General features: G+C 58.1%; 1 protein-coding gene across 2 annotated transcripts; it reads right to left on the reverse strand.

The window, feature by feature from the left end:
- Positions 1-111: 111 nt before the first annotated feature.
- KLC2 (kinesin light chain 2) lies at positions 112-8,440 on the reverse strand. Of its 2 annotated transcripts, XM_075545354.1 has the most exons (16): positions 8,281-8,440; positions 7,469-7,743; positions 4,817-5,047; positions 4,674-4,743; positions 4,024-4,246; positions 3,609-3,696; positions 3,390-3,491; positions 3,139-3,312; positions 2,951-3,050; positions 2,385-2,434; positions 2,234-2,301; positions 1,856-1,964; positions 1,632-1,781; positions 1,433-1,557; positions 1,295-1,352; positions 112-1,030 (listed from the first exon to the last, which is right to left on the reverse strand). In XM_075545354.1, exons 2-16 carry the CDS (start codon positions 7,694-7,696, stop codon positions 947-949), a joined length of 1,860 nt encoding a protein of 619 aa, XP_075401469.1. In that variant the 5' UTR covers positions 7,697-7,743; positions 8,281-8,440; the 3' UTR covers positions 112-946. The 2 variants fall into 2 exon arrangements, with proteins under 2 accessions (XP_075401469.1, XP_075401470.1); XM_075545355.1 differs by lacking the exon at positions 1,632-1,781.
- Positions 8,441-18,708: the final 10,268 nt, after the last annotated feature.

The raw sequence follows: 18,708 nt of genomic DNA on the forward strand, positions 1-18,708 counted from the left end.
GAAGGACGCGCGCGTGTGTTCACACAGACTGACTTGCCGCTCGCTCGTGCGACCTCTCCCGACCCATCCCTCCATCCCAACGTCTCCGCTCCAAACGAGCCCGGCTCAGATTCAAACCGTCTTTATTTCTACAGCAACATCTGAAAATAGCGATCGCCTCACTCCCCCAACTGGGGCCAGCCCTCCTGCCTCGGGGGTCGTCATCGTTGCCCCGCGCGAGAAGCTGCAGGTGTGAGGGGTTGTGGAGGAAGGCTCTGCGGGCGGGGCCCGGGGTGGAGTCAGGTTGTACCTGGGCGGGAGGGGCTGTACGTAAGGCTGGGTGCAGAGCAGGGCCTGGCGGCCGCAGGAGAACAAGGAGGGGGTGTCCCCCCGGGGGTGGGGGGCTGGGGCTCGGAGCGATGTTGGAGGCCGCGTGCCCCTCAGAGGCCAGGTGCAAGGACCAGGCAATCCTTAGGGAGGCACCTCCCCTCCAGCTGTGGCGCCAGGGAGATTCCACCGCGCAGAAGGGGATGATTAAGGCCTGGACGGTACCACTAGGAGGACAGGGCGCCGGTGGAGTACCGTAGACAGGGTGCGGGCACGGGAAGGGGGGCGGCCAATAACTTATTTCTCTATATACAGAAGCAACGGCCGGGGGAAGGCAGGGTATTGAGCGGGCAAGAGGGGAAGTTGTTCTAAGCTCTGGGTCCTGAGGGTTGGGTGGGGTGGGGTACAGGTGGAGACATCTCTACCTTTGAGAGCTGGGGCCCCTCCCACTGTCCAGGCTGGGGAAGTGGCCCTGCTGGCAAGAATAAATACAAACGGGCTGGCCCGGGCAGGCCCTGCCTCTGGGACGCAGGCTGAGATGATGGGGCGGGTTACCCTGAGATTGAACAGAAAAGACTGGGGTCCTTGTGGGGGGCGGGCGGGTCAAGCAGCAGGCCCATGCGCAGGGCTGGGGGCAGCATTAGCCCACGAGGGAGCTTCGCCGGGAGAGGTCCATGGAGCTGGAGCTGAGAGTGCGGCTGTCAGAGAGACCGGATCCTCCAGGCTGAGGGCAGAGGGGCAAGCAGCTGAGGCCAAAGGCAAAGGCCAGGTTCTGTTGCTGTGACACTCTGGCCCACCTCCACAGTGATCATGCTGGTGCTGGTCAGGGCTGGCCTCCCCTATCTGCCTGCCTCTATCAACCCCAAAAGCCAGGCTGGGGGCAGAGATCCATGCTGAGCGGTGTCTGAGGGCCTGGGGCACGAGACAGGCAGCCTTGGTCCTGGCATCCCTCGGCAGGGCCTGGCTTCAGCTACCCGTCGGGCCCTACCTGGACAGGCTCCTCCGGGCTCTTATTGAGGAAGTTGAGGGAGCTGGCACGCTTCATTCTGAGGGGACAGGTGAGAGGCAGTTTTTACCCAGGGTGGAACTGGGGGCCGCCAGGAGCTGAGTTGGTGGGTCACCTCACCTGGGGTTTGGGGGCTCCTGGGGGGCTCCCCCCTGCAGCTTCTTCACCAGCATCTCACTGCTGCGTCTCAGGGCATCCCGGAGCTTCCCAAAGGAACCACTGCGCCGTAGGGAGCCGCTGCCGTCCTGTGGGGGCAGGCATGTCTGTGCTCAGTAGGGGGAGGGGGCCTGCCCCCCTGCCCACCCGGCCACACACTCACCCCACTCCACTCAGCAGTGGGCCCGGCGTCCTCCAGGCTACACTCTGCCGGAGGCCCGGCCCCGTCCCGGCTGCTGCGGCGATCCCTGCGCCCCCCACTGCCATCTTTCAGCAGCTCGACCACCTTGGTCTGACTTGCAGGGTCCAGTCCCTGAGGGAGGGGCAGGTGCATCAGGCCTCGGGGAGCCAGGGAAGCCCCCCCACGCCCCCATGCCGGATCACCACCTGCTTGCGGCTGCGGCTGGCGCAGTCCTCCAGGGTGTGTGCAGCTTCCAGCTTGCCCTGACGCCGGTACAGAGCTCCCAGGCTGCGCAGGGTGGTGTTGACCGTGGGGCTATGGACGGCAGGGGGACAATGTCAACCTCTATGACCCGCTAGGACTCAGCGGGGACTCAACCCACACTGAGCCCTGAGGAATCTTCAGACTAGCTGGGAATGGAGCCAGGCCCACCCAGCTTATAGTATGGGGGACACAGCCAGGCTAGAGACCCAGCCCTAGGGCCCTGGAGGGAGGCTGCCAGGAGCCCCCTAAGGGAATCAGGCTGTCTGTCCCCAGGCCCTGATGGGCCAGCATATAAAGGGGGGTGTCTCTGCTGCCCTCACCTATCCACTTTGCAGGCCTTGTACCAGCTGCCGTATTCCCCATATGGGGTGCTGTCCCGGCTCTTATCCTGGAGAGAGAATGGTTACAGCAGGAAAGAAGGCGCCCCTGCCCCCCGCCCCTTATCCCAGCCCACCCTGCAGCGAGCGTCACCTTGCTCTCTTCCCGTTCCTCCGCGTGCATCCATATGGGCTTGTTGTCCCCTGTGGGAAGAAGGGGGCTGTCACCACCTCTCCTACTGGACACCCACTAGGGTAGGAGGGGGGGTTACCGGGAAGGTCCAGGAGTGGGGTTTATTTGGCGACAGAGAACAAAGAGGCCTCAGACATCCCAAGCCGCCTCAGGACAGGCAAGCAGGGGGCAGGCCCTTCACAGCCTTAACTCACAGCCTGACAGGAGAGGCATGGGCCAGGCTCCCAGGGTCTCCAGAGTAGGAAATGACGGGCTGTCCAGATGGGAGGGACACTGGGCCCGGGGCCTCAAGATGGGCCGCTGTGGCCTGGCTGAGAATGTGGGGAGCACGTCACATGGGTGGTCAGCCGACAAGGCAGGGGGCTGAGCCAGTTGCGTGTGTATGTGTGTATGCTCCCATGTGAGTGGTGTCTGCTCCCACATGCGCCATGCAAAGCATGTGTGTTGTGTGTGAGCTGCGTGTCTGCTCCCTGCACGAGTCCTGTTGTGTGAGTGGTGCATGCGTGTGCCCCTGTGCCCAGGCTCACCGTTGACAGAGCCAAACTCCTTCTCGTGGGCACGAGTGAGGATCTCCTTGTACAGGATCTCAGCATCATGGTACTTGCCCTGTTTCAGGTAGCAGGAAGCCTGGGGGAGTGGGGGTTGTCAGGGAGCAGGGGTAAGTAGGAAGCAGCCTCCTCCCCCTCCCAGACCCCTACCCCTACCCCCAGGGCACCAGGTTGTTCTTGGTCTTGGCCACGTTGGGGTCGTCAGGCCCCAGGCGGGTGGCGTAGATCTCCAGGGCCCGCCGGTAGTAGTACTCCACCTCCTCTGCCTTGCCCTGGTTCTGACACAGCAGGGCCAGGTTGCTCAGCTGCTTGGCCACATCTGGGTGGAACTTACCCAGGACCTGAGGAAGGAGCCGGGGCTGGACTCAAGGGCTGGTGGCTGGAGGGCCAGCCCACCCAGCCCTGCGGCCGGCCCCACCTTCTCCCGGATCTCCAGTGCCCGCTTGCACAGCGGCTCGGCCTCCTTATACTTGCCCCGCTTGCCATACAGCACGGCCAGGTTGTTCAGCGTGGCAGCCACCTGGGCATGGGGAGAGCAGAGGCCTAGTGGCCCAGGGCCCAGCTCGACAGGGGCTCTGGGACCTGGGAACTCATGCCCAAGCAGCTCCATGTCGTCATTCCCCCTGCCCTTACTCACAGCAGGGTGGTCCTTGCCCAGTGTCTTCTCCCGGATGGCTAGAGCATCGTTGAGCAGGTGGGCGGCTTCCTTGTACTTGTTCTGATCCCTGGAAGCGGGCAGGAGCAGCTGAGAGCTGGCCTCCAGGCCCAGACCACCCTGTCTGGTGACCTAGGAACCCCGTGGTCACACCTGTATGCACTGATGAAGGAGCCTGACCCAGAACACACGGGGAGACCTGCTGGGCCCCCAGGACCTGCACCCTCCTGTTCCCTGGCTCCGCCCCGCGTCGTGCAGCTGTGAGTTTCAGACCCACTTATCTTCTCAGAGGCCCCAGGCAAGCCCTGGAGAAGCTCTGCCGTCCCTCGGCCAGAGTCCTCAGGGACTGCCACGGTCGGTCCTTGTCCCACTGACTATGCTGACTACACGTCCTCACCGGTACACCAGCGCCAAGATGTTCAGCATGGTGGCCACATCGGGGTGGTCGTGGCCAGACGTCTTCTCCAGGTCCTCGAGCGCCTGCTTGCAGAGTGGCACAGCCACCTCGTAGCGGCCCTGCGAGGCGTACTGGATGACCAGGTTGTGCAAGGTGCGCAGCCGGGCCGGGATTTCGTAGCCTCCGTGCTGGGCAGCCACGTCCCCTCCGCCAGGGCTGGGGGCTGCCAGGGTGAGGGCAGGAGGTCAGATGGACCATCTTCCCACGGGGCTGGGCCACCATGGGTGGCCCTGGGCAGGCAACTGCCAGCGTGCTCTGCTCTGCGAAGGTTCTGAGCACCCTTGTCGGCAAGCTGACCACTACACACTAGCTCCGCCCTGGACCCTGAGGGAGGGAGTGGGCTCAACTCTATACCCAGCTCTTCCCGCTACCCTGGGGGCAGCCTCAACACTGCACATTTAGCTCCTCCTCCTAATGGGGAGGGGGCAGTCTCAGTGCACATCTGGCCCCGCCCCTTAAGCTGGAAGGCAGGCTCAGAATGCACTTGGCTCCTCCCCCTGCCATCTGGGGGCGGGCTCAAGTGCACACATGGCTGCTCCGCCTACCCGGGTTCTCCCCCTTCACCATTCCAGAACCACTGGCCCTCGCACCTGGGTTCTGCTCGTCCTCATTGGGAAACAGGTCATCCAGAGAGTCTTTGGAGACATCGCCCTTCTCCTCCTATGGGAAGATGGGCAGTGTCGGTGGCGGTATCGCCAGGGGCCGCCCCTTCCCGGAGGTGGGCGGGGCTCACGTTGGGGGAGGCGTCCTCGTCCAGCTTGCGGATCTGGCTCATGAAGAGCAGGTGCTGCTTCTCCTCCTCCAGCTGGGCCACCGCCTGCTCGCTCCGCTGCAGCTTCTGCTGCGTCCCTGCCAGCTCCTCACGCAGCCACTGGTTCTCCTGCACCAGGCGCCGCACCTGCGCCCGCAGCTTCTGTTTCTCCGACTCCACTGCCCCCAGGTGGTTCGACAGCGCCAGGATTACCTGCGACGGCCAGCAGGCTGAGGGTCAGAGCGCCGTTCCTGGCCCAGGGCCCGCAGGAGCCCCCTCAGCCTGGGCTTGCCCTGCGGGAGAGGGCTCCGCCCCCCCCCCCAAAGCTTGTTGGAGCCAAGAATCCAAGGCCCTGAGTCCTGAGGTCCCAACCCTTTCCCCTGGGCTCCTCCCAGGCTGGTCAGTCTGCAGACCTTCCAGCAAGCACCCCCTTCCCTGCGTCAACGAGTGCCGTCCTGGCAGACTCTGCCTTCACCTTGGGGGATGTCTGCCAGACCCCAAAGCTGCTGCCCCATGATTGTCACTGCCATCCCCCAAAGGTAATGAAGAAACCTTCCATTGTGGCCGGGCCCCAGGGCTAGATCAATAAACTAAAACCCCAAGCCAAGCTGGTCCCAACTCAACAGGACCCTCCGGGGCCAAGTGGCATCGCCTCATCTGGTTTTTGAGTCCGTAAAACTTCAAGGAAGCAGAATACCTCTTCTTTGTCCCAAGTAGCTGCTGGTGGGTTTGAACCAGTGACTTTTCGGTTAGCAGCCCAGTGCTTTTACACCACTCACATTCCTAGAGTCCTAGAGGGCTGAAAGACCTCCATCCTAGTTCTACCCCAGGCTCTGGGTGCCTTGTCCTGCAGCTCCCAGGGAAGAGACAGGCCCGAGTTCTGAGTCTCAGGTGGCCTTTGAAAAGGCAGGGCAGGCTCCAACAGGAGTCCCTCCTTTGCTGAACTTACAGGTTCTTCCTACAGGGGGCCTAAGGCACTGGCCCTGATCAGAATCCTAAGACCCTTCCCTTCAGAAACCCCCCACCCCACCCCTCAGCACCCTTCACTGCTCTGCCCCCCCCCATGTGGGCCTGTGTGTCCAGCTGGCTCCCCAGAGCCAAAGAGGCTAAAGCTGAGGGTGAAGCACTAACACCACCCCTTCCCCCCACCTCACCCCTACTACACACACTTCCTGAGGGTCTGGCAGCCCTGGCTGGTGAACACATACCTAACATGAGGCCTTTCACAACCACTTGCTTTAAAAAACATTTCCTACACAGCCGGGGAGTAAGTACATACAGCAGATGGTACAACTCCTATTTTAAAGACAAGAAAACTCAGCGCATACCACCTGCCTAGGATCTGCAGAGCCAGGCAGGCACTGGGCTGGCCACTCTCCCTTCACAACCAGCCAGCGCCCTAGGCAGCTCAGCTTCAAAAGGCCACACAGAACTCCTGAGCCGACCACTCAGACACAGAGCCCTCAAATTGCTCAGTCCACAGGCCTGGGATTGCCACGCCTTCCTCCCTCCACCTCCCAGGTCCCCTCCGCAGCTAGAACGGGATCCCCTGCACCCCGCCTCATTAGTTCAAGCCACCCTCTCTCTTGAATCGCTTCCAACCACTTGCTACCAACGTCTACTCTTGGTCCACTAGGTCCAAGCTGTATGCCTCGGCCTGCAGGAACGTTTTAAACCTAAGTCACACTGTGCCCCTTGCCTCTGTAAACCCCTCCAGGGCAGTGGTACCCCACCCTTTACACAGCTCCTCATGTGGTGCTGACCCTCAACCATAACATTATTTTCATTGCTACTTCATCACTGTCATTTTGTGACTGTTATGAATCAGGCGACCCTGTGAAAGGGTTGTTTGATGCCCAAAGAGGTCATGACCCACAGGTTGAGAACTGCTGCTCTAGAGCTTTCCCAGTGTCCTCTCCTGGCCTTCTCTGCTCACCTCAGGAAGCCCTAGTACACAGGTCTCCTATCCCTCCACCACCCGGCCATGATCCTACCTCAGGACCTTTGCACATGCAAATTCCTTCACTCCCTGCCCTTCTTGGAAGCCCATTTCATTCCTTCTTTCAGGTGGTGTAAAATGTCATTTCACCCAAGAAGTCTTGCCTGACTAACAGCCAGGAACCCCTTGCTACACGTGATCCCGAGATGATGGCTCTTTACAGAACTGACCAGACTGACACAATTATCTGTGGATCTTGTTAGACTCCGCATACCCCACACCTGGCACCTTGGAGGCACTGGATAACTTATTTGTGAATGAGTAAATAAGAGGGGGCAGAATCTGGGGAGTCCTTCCTTTCAGATTTCCCTTTCTGTCCCCCTATGCCAGCCAATCTCTGCTAGGTGCATGGGAGCTAGGACAGGGTGCTGGGCTGTGATCAGGGACTAAAGGGCAGGGCAGAGTTGAGTCCACAAGAATATTCACTTCAACAAATATTTATTGAGGTAGAAGTTCTACTCTGTCCTGTAGGGTCGTTACGCGTCAGAAAAGACTGGCTGGCAAGAGGTTTGGGCGGTTGTTTATTTACCCCCAACTCACTGTGCTCCAAGGGGGGGGGGGTTGCCTGCTCAGATCCCTGGGATTCCTCTTAGAAAATCTCCACCCCTCCCATCTCGGAGCCCCAGGCCGCCTACCTGGGCCTCCCCTAGCCCCAGCTCGATGGCTTCCAGGGAGCGACGCAGGAAGACGCAGCGCTCCTGCGAGCCGGGCTCCGTCTCGGCGGCCTCGTGCGAGACCAGAGGGGCGAGCAGGGCGCGGTGCTCTCCGCGGAGGGTCTCCAGCCCCTGGATGACGGCCTTGGTGCCCAGCACGATGTCATCCTGGCTCAGCTTCTCCTCCCGCGGAAGCACCATCGTGGCCATGACCGCGCGGCCTGTGGGGGCGAGGGGGCGGCAGGCGGGCGCCGGGCCTGGGCCGCCCCGCCGTCCGCCCGGGCTAGGTAAACACCGGCGGTCTCCAGACGCCCGGGTCCCCGGGGTGCCCGGTCCCCGGGGTGCCCGGCGCCCGCACTGCGCGCACACTCGGCCTCCAGGGGGCGCGCCCGGCCGGCTCGGCCCCGGAGACGCAATGCGGTGCGGCCGGGAGGCCAGACCGTGTCGGCCCGATCCGCCGGCTCCCGGACGGGGCGCTCCGGGCACCGGGCCACGGGGGTCGTGGGGTGGGGGGGTCAGCCACGGGCGGGAGAGCCAGCCCCGTGGGCAGCCCCCTCCCCAGCAGGCTGGCCAAGCTACGGAAGCCTGCCCCGGGGCAAGCCGACCCCGCGGAGACCCTCTCCGGGAGGTGCCCCGTCCCTCCCGGCCGCGCCCACCTCACCTCCCTCCTCCCAAGCTGGGCGCGCCCCGCGGACCCTCCCCTGTAAGCCGCGCCCACGACGCCCCCTCGCCGGGCCGCCCGAGCCCCCGCCCCCTGGGCCTGCCCCGCACCCGGCCGATCGGGCCGCGCCGACCTGCGCCTCCGGCTCGGCCCAGCTCCGGCTCCGGCTCCGGCTCCGGCTCCGGCTCCCGCTCTCGTTCCCGCTCCGGACCCCTCCCGCTTCACCGGGACCCGCAACCCCTAGCAGGTCCCGCCGCCTCCATCCCGCCGGCCTTCCCAGCAGTCCCCGCGCCGCCTTAAAGGTGAAGCAGCTACCTCGGCGGCGTCGGAGGGGGGGAAACGCGCTCCTCGGGGGCCCGCGGGCTGCCTTAAAGGAGCAGCTCCGGCCCGGGGGGCGGGGCCATGGGGACAGGGCGGGGCCACGGCAGAGGGGCGGGGCCGCCTCAGGGAGCAGGCTCCGGCGGCTACTGCCCACGCTCGGGCCGCTTGGACTTGCCTTCCCAGCTTCAGGCGGGGACATCGTGACACCGTCGCAAGCAGACGTGCAGCAGGAGAAACGGAGGCCCTGGGAGAGGCATTGGCCGAGCCATTGAGTCAGGAGTGAAGCTGGGACTAAAACTCTGTTGTCAGGCTCCGACTCCCTGCAACGCTGTGCACTGCAGAACGAAGGAAACGCTGCCCGGCTGTGGGCCTTCTCCCCACTCCTTGTTCCGCTGCGGCCCACTGTGACAGCCGCTGTGGGATCCATCTCCGTGAGGGGCTCCCTCTTTTTCGCTTCGCCGGGCGCGACCCACTCACAAGAGGGGCCTTGGGTGATTCAAACCCACCAGCCGCCCGGCTTAGAAAGGGGGCGAGTCTGTCTCCTTCTGCACATGGGATTCCCCTCTGTCCTTCAAGCGCCCCTTGAGTGCCAGGGCGTGAGGGCTCGCACCGCCTCGCCCAGAGCTCGTGTTGTCCGTGCCAAGGAAGCCCCCTGTGAGGAGAGCTGCCCCACAGCCCTTGCAAGGGTACAAATGGGCATCCCTCAGGACAAGGTGGAGCATCTTCAGTGGGTGATGATATCCTTACAGGCTGTAAGATTCAACGCCACCTCCTGCGAGAGGCCCTCCTGGATTCCGCCTCCTCTCCAGTCCTTCTCCAGCACCCACTGGGCTCTCAGAGGAGAACCCACTGCTTCATCCGTTTTCCTTGCCCATCGGCGGCCTCACCCATGCGAGGCAGGCTGGGACCTGCCTGACTGTCTCTCTTAGGTGTGAGCCCCGAGGGCACATTGCTCAGCAGACGTTGGCGTAACAGGGGACTGACATGAAGACAGGACTCGGAGTGCAAGACACCAGCCACCGTCATGTCAGTTCTGACACACAGCCGCTCTGGCACAGGGTCGACCTTTACAGGGTAGACTGACAGTGTCTCTGGTGCCGTCAGTCTCTATGGGAGCCAAGAGCCTGATCTCCTCTAGAGCAGTTGACTTGTCTTTTGGGTAGGAGCCGAGCATTCTACCCACTGTGCCTCCACAGGGTCCTGACAACCAGTCATGAACCTTGTTCTCTATGTACTTGCCCCGCCTAGATATTTCATAACAAAAATAAACAAGCACCCGACTGCCATCGAGTGGATGCTGTCATGGCAACCCCGGAGGACAGGGTAGAGCTGCCCCTGCGTATGTCTGAGGCTCGTACTCTTAAACCCCATCTCTCTCCTGTGGAGCGGCCAGTGGGTGTGAATCTTTGGCCGTGCAGTGAGCAGCCCGATGCAGAAGCACTACTCCACCAGGTGTTTCATACAGGTGGGTCTCAAACAGAAGGAAGGGAAAAGGTGGGCTCGCTGCTTAGGGGACCCCGAGTCTCTGTGAAAAGTGAGGGGAAAATCTAGCAGGGGAGCGGAGAAACGGTGGAGCCACGTGATCCCCAGATGACGTCTCGGGATGGTGCCGCCCCCAGCAAAGATGGATGGAATGACAGATGATTGGTGGCCTGCATCTTTCTCACAACAGAAAGGACAGCTCAGACCGGCTGGTTCAGGGTTGCCGCTTGCACAGAGCAAACAGTGACTAACTGGCTACTGAATGATTTTTTTTTTCTCAAAAAGAGATTGCCTTTGATGGTCTGGCCAGGTCCCTAAACGGCCCTGGGTTGGAGGTCACTTTGGCCTGGTCCCCACTGATCCTAGGCTGCTGGCACTCAGGACTGATCCAGGCTGACCACCCAAGCACAATGCCTTTCTGGAGCATACCTCCTGAGGCAGGGGGTGCTCACCAGGCTTCGGATCCTGGGGGAAGACTCCCCCTTAGCATCAACCCTGACTGTCAGGTGGTCTGGCACCCTTCACTTGAGTACACCCTGTGACGGGAGGCTCACTCACTCCATTCTGCTGTGAGACAGCTCTCCGGGTTAGGAAGTTCTTCCTGAGAGAGACCCAGAAACACCTGCCTCCACAGTTCACCTAGCTTTTGCTCTGTGCTCAGGAAAAACAGTCTGTCTCTCTCCACGCCCCCACTCCGCCCCATCTGCCAGTGAAGGTGTTTGGGGACAACCCATCTCCCTTGATCTGGGGTGACAACCCCATGCCCTCACCCCCTCCTGTGGAGTTGCTCTCCCTGCACGCCAAGTCTGTGCAGAGTACAGGGTGCAGCCCAGGCCCAGGGCCGAGAGCAGCCGTCCACTGCGCAGATCAAGGTGGGACAGAAGGAGCATGCTCTGTCCTCCAGTAAAGGTGTGTCTGCTCAGGTTAAGTATGTGTGCCTGGAGCCACAGGTGCCCAAATCCCTGCGACAGTCCAGGCAAAGTCTTCTCCCCTCCCCTGGGCTTCTGTTGATGATGGTCTTTAGCCGCTGTGGTTTTTAAAGCTCAGTACTCCATTCTTCCAGGACCCAGCTGCCAGTTTGTCCAATTTGCCAGTTTGTCTCACGTGCCACCGTGATGCCGGAAGCTCTGCTGCCAGTATTTCAAATACCGCTGTGGGGGACCCTGGTTTCAGGGGTATTCGACCTGATGGTGCCGCCTTCTCAAAAGGAGGGTCCTGGAACCTCCCCTCTCCCTGCCTTCACCTTTCTGCTGGCTGACTGATCCTGGTTGCTGCCAGAGCCCTGTGATGCTTCTACCCACGTTGGATCCACAAGGCTTTGCACCCGCCAGCCTGTGATCCTCCTGCATTCTGCATCATTGTGTGTGGCTGTGTGAGTCTGAAGAGGGACTTCTGAACTAGCATCAGATTTGAGTTGGACTGGGCTGGGATGTTTTCTGGATAAATAATTACTACTTGATATGGAGCTCTTTCTTATACACATATGAGTATCTCTGGATTTGTTTCTCTAGTCAACCTGGCCTAACACAGCATGCAAATTAAATTAGCATGGTGAAAGAATACGTACCTGACACACACCTTTCCTGGTTTTAAACCATGCGGTATTCCCTTGTTCGGGTCAGACAGCTGCCTCTCTCGACTCATGCACAGGTTCCGCATCAGCACGGTGGAGTATTTTGGGATGCCCAGCCTTCTCAAGGCTCTCCATAGTTTGTGTGATCCACACAGTGGAATGCCTTTGCATAGTGAACAGAACACAGGTCAGTCTCTTCCTGATTCTCTGCTTACAGCTGAGCTCCATCTCATGTCAGCAATGACATTCCTGGTTTCCCACCCTCTTCTGAACCCAGCTGGAATTCCTGGCAGCACCCTCTCAGTGTACTGCTGCAACCATTTTCAATGATCTTCAGCAAATCTTTGCTTGCACGTGACATTAATGATATTGTTGGGTTAACTTTCTTGGGAACGGGGACAAAGATGGGTCTCTTCCAGCTGGGCAGCCAGAGAGCTGTCTTCCAAATTTCTGGACAGAGACAAATGTGTGCTTGCTCAGTTTGTGGAAACACTTCCATTGGTTTTCTTTCAATTCCTGGAGCCTTGTTTTTGGCTAACGCCTTCAGTGAAGCCAGGACTTCTTCCTTGAATATCATGGTTCTTAACCATCTGCTACTTATGGGCATTGACAAGTTCTCAGAATACCTTTGTAGGAGGCGTCTGTGCCAGAGCTCTGACTGCAGAGTGCTGGAACTGAACACTGTCCGAGTACCTGAGAACTGGCTCGTGCCCCCCTGCTCCATGGATCGATTCCTGTGGGTACAGTGACTGTCTATGCGTCCCCTCTTCTCACTGATACGTCCTGCATGGTTCAGTAGTTTGCCATAGAATCCTTCAGTCGTGCAGCTCGAGACCTGGCTTTTTGCTTGCACTCTGGACGTGAAGCGCACGGAGCAGCTTTTCCTTTCTGGCTTCATTTCATACTTTGCTTTGTCTTTGTTTTCTGTTTAGCTCTTTCTTCGTTATCTCCTCCACTGCTTTCGTTACTCTGCGTGTGAGAGCAGCTTTCAGAGTCTCGTCTGACACTACGTGGGTCTCGTTAGTGACCTTCTGCTTTGGGATGCTCTTTCTATGACATTCCAATGCCCCCCCACAGCTCGCCGTTGGAGGTTAATGTGTCGAATCTGTTCTCGTTGTTCTCTGGATTCACGTGGGAGAGACTCGAGGCTGTACTTTGTTTCAGTTTCCTTCAGCGTTTCAGTTTCACTCTGAACTTGCGTGTGAGCAGTTGACTGACTGTTCCACAGGCAGCCCCTGGCTTTGCCCTGTCTGTTGATATCAAGCTTCCCCACTCCTCTTCCCACAGAGAGAGTCAGTCTGGGGGAGTCTGAGGTATGGTTGCTCTTTCGGTGCTGAGAACGGTATTTATGACGAAGAAGTCACTGGTCTTGTAAAATTCTGTCATGTGATCTCCAGCTTCATTTCTGCCACCAAAGCCATGCTTTCCAACTACTGTTCCTTCTTTGTGGGGAACCAGCCTCCACGACAGAACGGGTCCAAGGGGTGGTGTAATTGAGAGGTAAATTAAAGAGAAATCAGACAAGATAAAGCATGCAAGGGCTCCCCTCTGCCATGACTTCGCGAGGCAGGTCTTTGCAGAGACAGAGCGTAATGCAATCTCACAATCTTAGATAATCGCAAGCATGCACGCCACGGTAAGCACATGTGTAACAGGAAGGGGTTGTATGAGGGGCATGCAGGTAACAGTAGGGGTTGAACCAGGGGTGTACACGCAGCAGGAAGAAGCACTAGAGGCATGCATGTGACAGGAAGGCACATACGGAACAAGATGGGCGGGCGCTGGAGTGGACATGGCAGCCCAACCTTGGTCGTTCCTGAGCTGGCTTGACCTTAGGCGTCTTTGAGCCCTCCTCTAAAGGAATAGTCCTTGATCCGCATCAGAGGGCATGGGTCCTACTTAGGGTGGGGCTGACAATAGGGTCGGATTGCTTTCGGTGGCAGAGAGCATTCAGGCCGACAGATAGCCTGCCAGCAGTGGACCTTCAGGAGTCTAGTCAGTGACCATGTGTTTGCCGCAGCACCTTAAATTTGGCATTACTATGGGGGGACACTGAGGGGAATGGCTTTTACTTAGGAGACTGTGACAGGAACACATCTCCAGCTTACGGACGTGAAGGTGCCGTCCGCGGGAAGGAACCCCAGCCCCCCAGCCTCCTTAACCTGTGAGCGCTGAGTTTGTCTGCATACACTCTCTTCCCGGTTGTTTCCCACACTCCCTGTTCCCAATGTTTGTATTCCAATCACCAATAATTATCAATACATCTTGATAGCAGATAGAAGAATTTGATAAAACTCATTTTCTTTTCTTTTTTGTTAGGGTTAGGGGTTAGGGGTTAGGGTTAGAGGTTAGGGATAGAATTAGGGTTAGGAGTTAGGGATAGGGTTAGCCTGAAGGTTAGGGTTACTATTAGGGTTAGGGTTAGCAGAACTCATTTTCGTTTTGATCAGCTTTTGCGATTGATGCATACATTTGAATAATCATTACCTTAAATGTGCTTCCTTATAGATGTAGTTATTATCCTATCACAGACAATATTGTACTTCAAGCTAGGTCTTTAAATGTTATTTTTGATGGCGAATGTGACCCCCGGCCTCTTGATTTTCTCATGGCAGGCATAGAAACCATATGACTGTCTGGTTCAACATGGGCAATACCAGTCCATTTCACATCCTTCACGCTTATGATATTGACCCGTAGGGTGGGTACCATTTCATTTTTGATGAATTTCAGTTTTTTTTCTAGGTTTGTACTTAATACATTCCACATTTCAACTGTTAATGGATGTTTGCAGCTGTTTCTTCTCATTTTGAGTTGTGCCTTATCAGAAAATGAAGGTCTGAAATGCTTTACTCCATCTGTTAGTCTGGGTAGGCCACAGAAACAAACTCATAGACACTCAAGTGTGTATAAGAAAGAGCTTTATACGTAAGAGCAGTTGAATATTGAGAAAACATCCCAGCCCAGTCCAGATCAAGTCCATCGATCAAATATTAGTCCATATGTCCAATACCAGTTTATAAAGTCCTCTTCAGATTCACAAAACACAAGCAATGATGCCAAATGCAGGAAGATCACAGGCCAGTGAGTGGAAAGTCTTGTGGATCCAGTGGCAATGGAAGCATCTCAGTGCTGGGAGGGGTCTCCACATGGCTCATTCAGCTCCAGGGCTCTAGTGTAGCTCCCTGTGTCTTCTCAACAGGAATGTCTTGCAGGGAGTGTGTGTGTCCATGTCCTGCCTCCAGTGAGCTATTTATCTCCTTGGCACCTCCAAAGAGGTCATCAAGCTGCAACCTGATTGACAGACTAAACTGCACCCTTCAATCTTTTTTAAATTTTGGTGACTCATACGGGGACACCCTTCCATCTAAGTCTTAAGTTGACGATAGATTATGTGTCTACCACACCATCCAAGTCATGAAGGTCAACTGGTGACACCTTGGGTAACACGCTGGGCTGCTAAACCCTACATCTGGGGTTCAAACCCCCCATCTTCTCCCCGGGAGCAGATGAGGCTCCTGTGTAAATTTACAGGGGCACGTCCACTCCACCCTCGAGGGTCACTGTGAGCCAGGTGGACTCACTGGCAGGGAGTGCTGCTTGTTTCTGCTTTGAGGAGGCAGCTCCTCCCGATCGTACTTTCAGTGCCTCCTGACCTGAGGGGCTCACCTCCTGCGTGGGCTCTGACAGTGTTCCGCTGCCGCTCAGAAGGTTTTCAGTAGCTAATCCCTTCGCAGTGGACGGCCGGTTCCTGCTTCATAGGCTGCCGTTAGTCTGGATGCTCCTCAAAGATTCCCTTTGTATGATCCTGCTGGCATCTGAAACACCTGTGATCTATCTTTCGGCGTCATAGAAACACACAAGCCAACACAGAGGGCAGACTGGCAGGTGAGGGGTGGAGCTGTGAGTTACACTGCTAACTGCAAGGTCGATAGTTCAGACCCACCAGCCGCTCCATGGGAGGAAGATGGGGCAGCGTGCTTCCGTAGAGACTTACAGTGTTAGAAACTATTCCAGTAGGAACCAACTTGATGGCTAGGGTGGGGAAGGGTGGGGAGGGGTCTTGGGGATTTTAAAACAGAGTAGAATTGCCCCATAGGATTTCCAAGGCTGTCAAACTTTATGGAAAGCAGACTGCCATGTCCTCCGCCAGAGCAGAGTTGGTGGGTTCAAACCACTGTTGGGAGCAGCCAACCCTTCACCACTGTGCCGCCAGGTGACTCTCAGTCCCGAGAAGATGCCGTGCAGGTGGTTTCTCACCAGGGCCTCTGAGGGTCGGGTGTGTGTGTGTGTGTGTGTGTGTGTTGTCTGTCATCCACAGCCTTCCTCTAGCTCAGCTCTTCTCAACCTGTGGGTCGTGACCCCTTTGGGGGTCGATCAACCCTTTCGCAGGGGTCACCTAAGACCCTTGGAAAACAAACACCTATTTCCGATGGTCTTAGGAACCGAGACACGGCTCCTCTATCGTCTCCAGGCGGGTCCGCCCACATGCAGATACGCCCACCTACGAGTGCCCGGCGTGAAGACTGTTACCCATGCTACACCACGCTTCAGACAAAATTTCATTTATTTGTCATTAGAAAGAAATATTTCATAATATAGAATGACATCTTGTTTTGTGATGAATCACCGTGCTTTCATGATGTTCCATTTATAACAATGAAAACACATCCTGCAGATCAGATATTTTACTTGATGATTCGTAACAGCAGCAAAATGACAGTGATGAAGTAACAAAACTAAGGTTGTGGGGGGTCACCACCACAGAAGGACCTATGTGAGAGGGTCGTGGCATGAGGAAGGCTGAGACCCACTGCTCTAGCCCGTCTTCCCGGCAGCCTCACTGCCGTCTATTTCTGTGCATAGAGCCCTCCCTTCCCCGACAAAAGCCCAGCGGATCCCTAGACTGTCCCACGCGGGGGAAGCAGAACCCATTGCCCCCGGTTGCTTGGGTTCTTAATGAGGCTGGGTTTGGGATGTTTTCTGAGAGGAACTTACTCAGCGGTCCGCTCTCTTGAGCGTGGCATCCTGTGGTGCTGGCTGGGCTCTGGGCAGCTTATTTGAACATTTCCCAGGGCTGTGTTTAGAAGGGTAGAATTGTCCCCTAGGATACAGGCCCTGAGGGGACAGCCAGGACTCTAACGGTCTGTCTCAGTGACCACTCCGCCCTCTCACCAACATGTGGATCCTCCTGTGGCAGGCTCAGGCTGAGCACCAGGAGAGACGTCCAGGGAACCGAGTTCCCCCCCCCAACCCCCCCCCCCACCAGGCAGGTGCAGGCCCAGGATGCCTGTGTGCTCCCCCTGTCTGGTCACATGTAGTAAGACTACAGACCCACTTGGTATTCACAACACCCACCTGTCCCGCCTCTCCCCTCCCTTCCACTCTTTCCAGAGGAGCACACGGCCCTTTGATTCCCCCCCCCCCACTGTCCCGACTTTTGCTGGTTGGGGGCCCTGCCCTCCCATGTGCCCAGGAGGGCAGGGGACAGGAGCCGGCCGGCTGCGGTTTCTCCGGCCCTTATCTTGCTCTAGTGCTTAACCTTGCCTGTGTTCTACCTTGCCAGCCCCTTATCTTGTCTCTGCGGAGTCTACTGGACGGCCGCTGGCTCGGCCTCCCCACCTCCCTGCTCTCTGCACAGCTGCTGGGCCCCGGCCAGGCTGCTCCTCCATCAGGACGGATGAATCCAGGCCCAGCGGTGGTGACTCAGCTCCTTCTGCCGGTTTGTTTCCCCGCTGAGCTCAGCAGCCTGCCCGTCCTTCGGGCTCAGGATGCTGTTCTCTGGTTTTCTCCCACCGAGCCGCCCCCTCCCCTGGGCCCACTGACATCTCTCTTGGCAGGCCTCCCTCCCCGTCTTCTGAACGGCCAGAGGGAGGTGTGCCCTTGCCAGGGACAGCACCAGCTGGAAATGTCAGCGGATCCCTCCTCAATGATCCACAAACCAAGAGCCCACCCACCTTGGCTGGTCTGTTCGGGGGTCCCCCTGGCTGCCTGGTGGCAGGTTCTGGCCCCCAGTTGGGTGATGGGGCTGCCTGCCTGGGTCTCTGTGACACTGTGCCCTGTAACAATAACAGGCAGCTCACCCTCCCGCCCGGTCAGGAATGGGTGCCCTGTAACAGTAACAGGCAGGTCACCCCCGGTCAGGAATGGGTGCCCTGTAACAGTAACAGGCAGGCCACCACCCGGTCAGAAATGGAAACATTTTTAAATTGCAGCCTGGGACAGGTGTAGCCCAGCCCAGGATGTTTACGCTCCAAGAAGCAGCCTAGCCTTCCTACAGGATCGTTTGGCAGACCACTGGGGACAAGCTGACCTTAAATGTAGAACTTGCTTTGTTAAACTTAAAAACTGTTTTGTTTCACTTTCCTGAGAATGCTTTACCAGTTTCACACAAGAACGTGCCTCCCCCTCCCCTTGCTTGGCAAGACGCCCCACAAGGAAGTATAGTAACTTCCCTTTGAAGCTGTTCGGGGCTCTGGCCTTACAGCCTGAGCCTGTCTCGGTTGCGGGTGAGAGCCCAGATTCGAATCTGTCTGCATAAAGCTTTACTGTTTCCGTGAGTGGTCTGGGTGAGGGTCTCGCTCGCTAACAGTCTCCCTCAGTGTCCTCAGGCTCTTGGGTGACTGTGTCCTGTGGGTGCCAGCTGTGAGACCGAGGAGTAGGGGCTCTGCTTTTGGCATGGCGCGAGCTTGCCGTCAGTCCGGACCCCCACGGGGAACCAGCCACACGCAGGGGCAGCGTGGCCAACAGAAAGGCAAGGCAGCGTCTAACCAAGCACTAAGATGCTTGGTCCTGACAGCAGGCCCCCTAAGTGACTGGGTCAGAAGGTCAGCTGCCTGTCTTGTTGTGGTGGGGCGGCTTCCAATGCATGGTGACCCGGCTCCCGTCAGAGGAGACCCGGGCTCCCTAGGGCTTGTCGTGGGCGGCCCGTTTGGGGCAAGACTGCCAGGTCTTACTTCTGAGGCTCCCGGATGGACGCACACCTGCAGCCACTTGGTTAGCAGCTGAGAGTGAGCCCCTTGTGCTGCCAGGTCTCACCTCCAGCCTGGCCTCTCCCCTGGTCTCCGTCCCGACCAGTAGTGCCCACATCCAGGTGGATGCCCATGCCTGAATCACACACCTCCCCCTTGCCCTAAATGGGGTTCCCCTCACCTCCCCCGCCCCCCATCCCCTGTAGGGAGGCAC

This window comes from Tenrec ecaudatus, chromosome 4 (assembly GCF_050624435.1).
Source record: "Tenrec ecaudatus isolate mTenEca1 chromosome 4, mTenEca1.hap1, whole genome shotgun sequence".
NCBI classification, from domain to species: Eukaryota; Metazoa; Chordata; class Mammalia; order Afrosoricida; family Tenrecidae; genus Tenrec; species Tenrec ecaudatus.

What these genes read in the sequence shown, in the direction of transcription:
- KLC2 (XM_075545354.1), bottom strand. Translation starts at nt 7,696, where the DNA reads ATGGCCACGATGGTGCTTCCGCGGGAGGAGAAGCTGAGCCAGGATGAC. An exon ending in AAGGCCTGCAAAGTGGATAG is followed by an intron (nt 1,965 to 2,233) that starts GTGAGGGCAGCA and finishes TGCCGTCCATAG; the next exon opens with CCCCACGGTCAACACCACCC. An exon ending in CAGGAGCCCCCAAACCCCAG is followed by an intron (nt 1,353 to 1,432) that starts GTGAGGTGACCC and finishes CTGTCCCCTCAG; the next exon opens with AATGAAGCGTGCCAGCTCCC.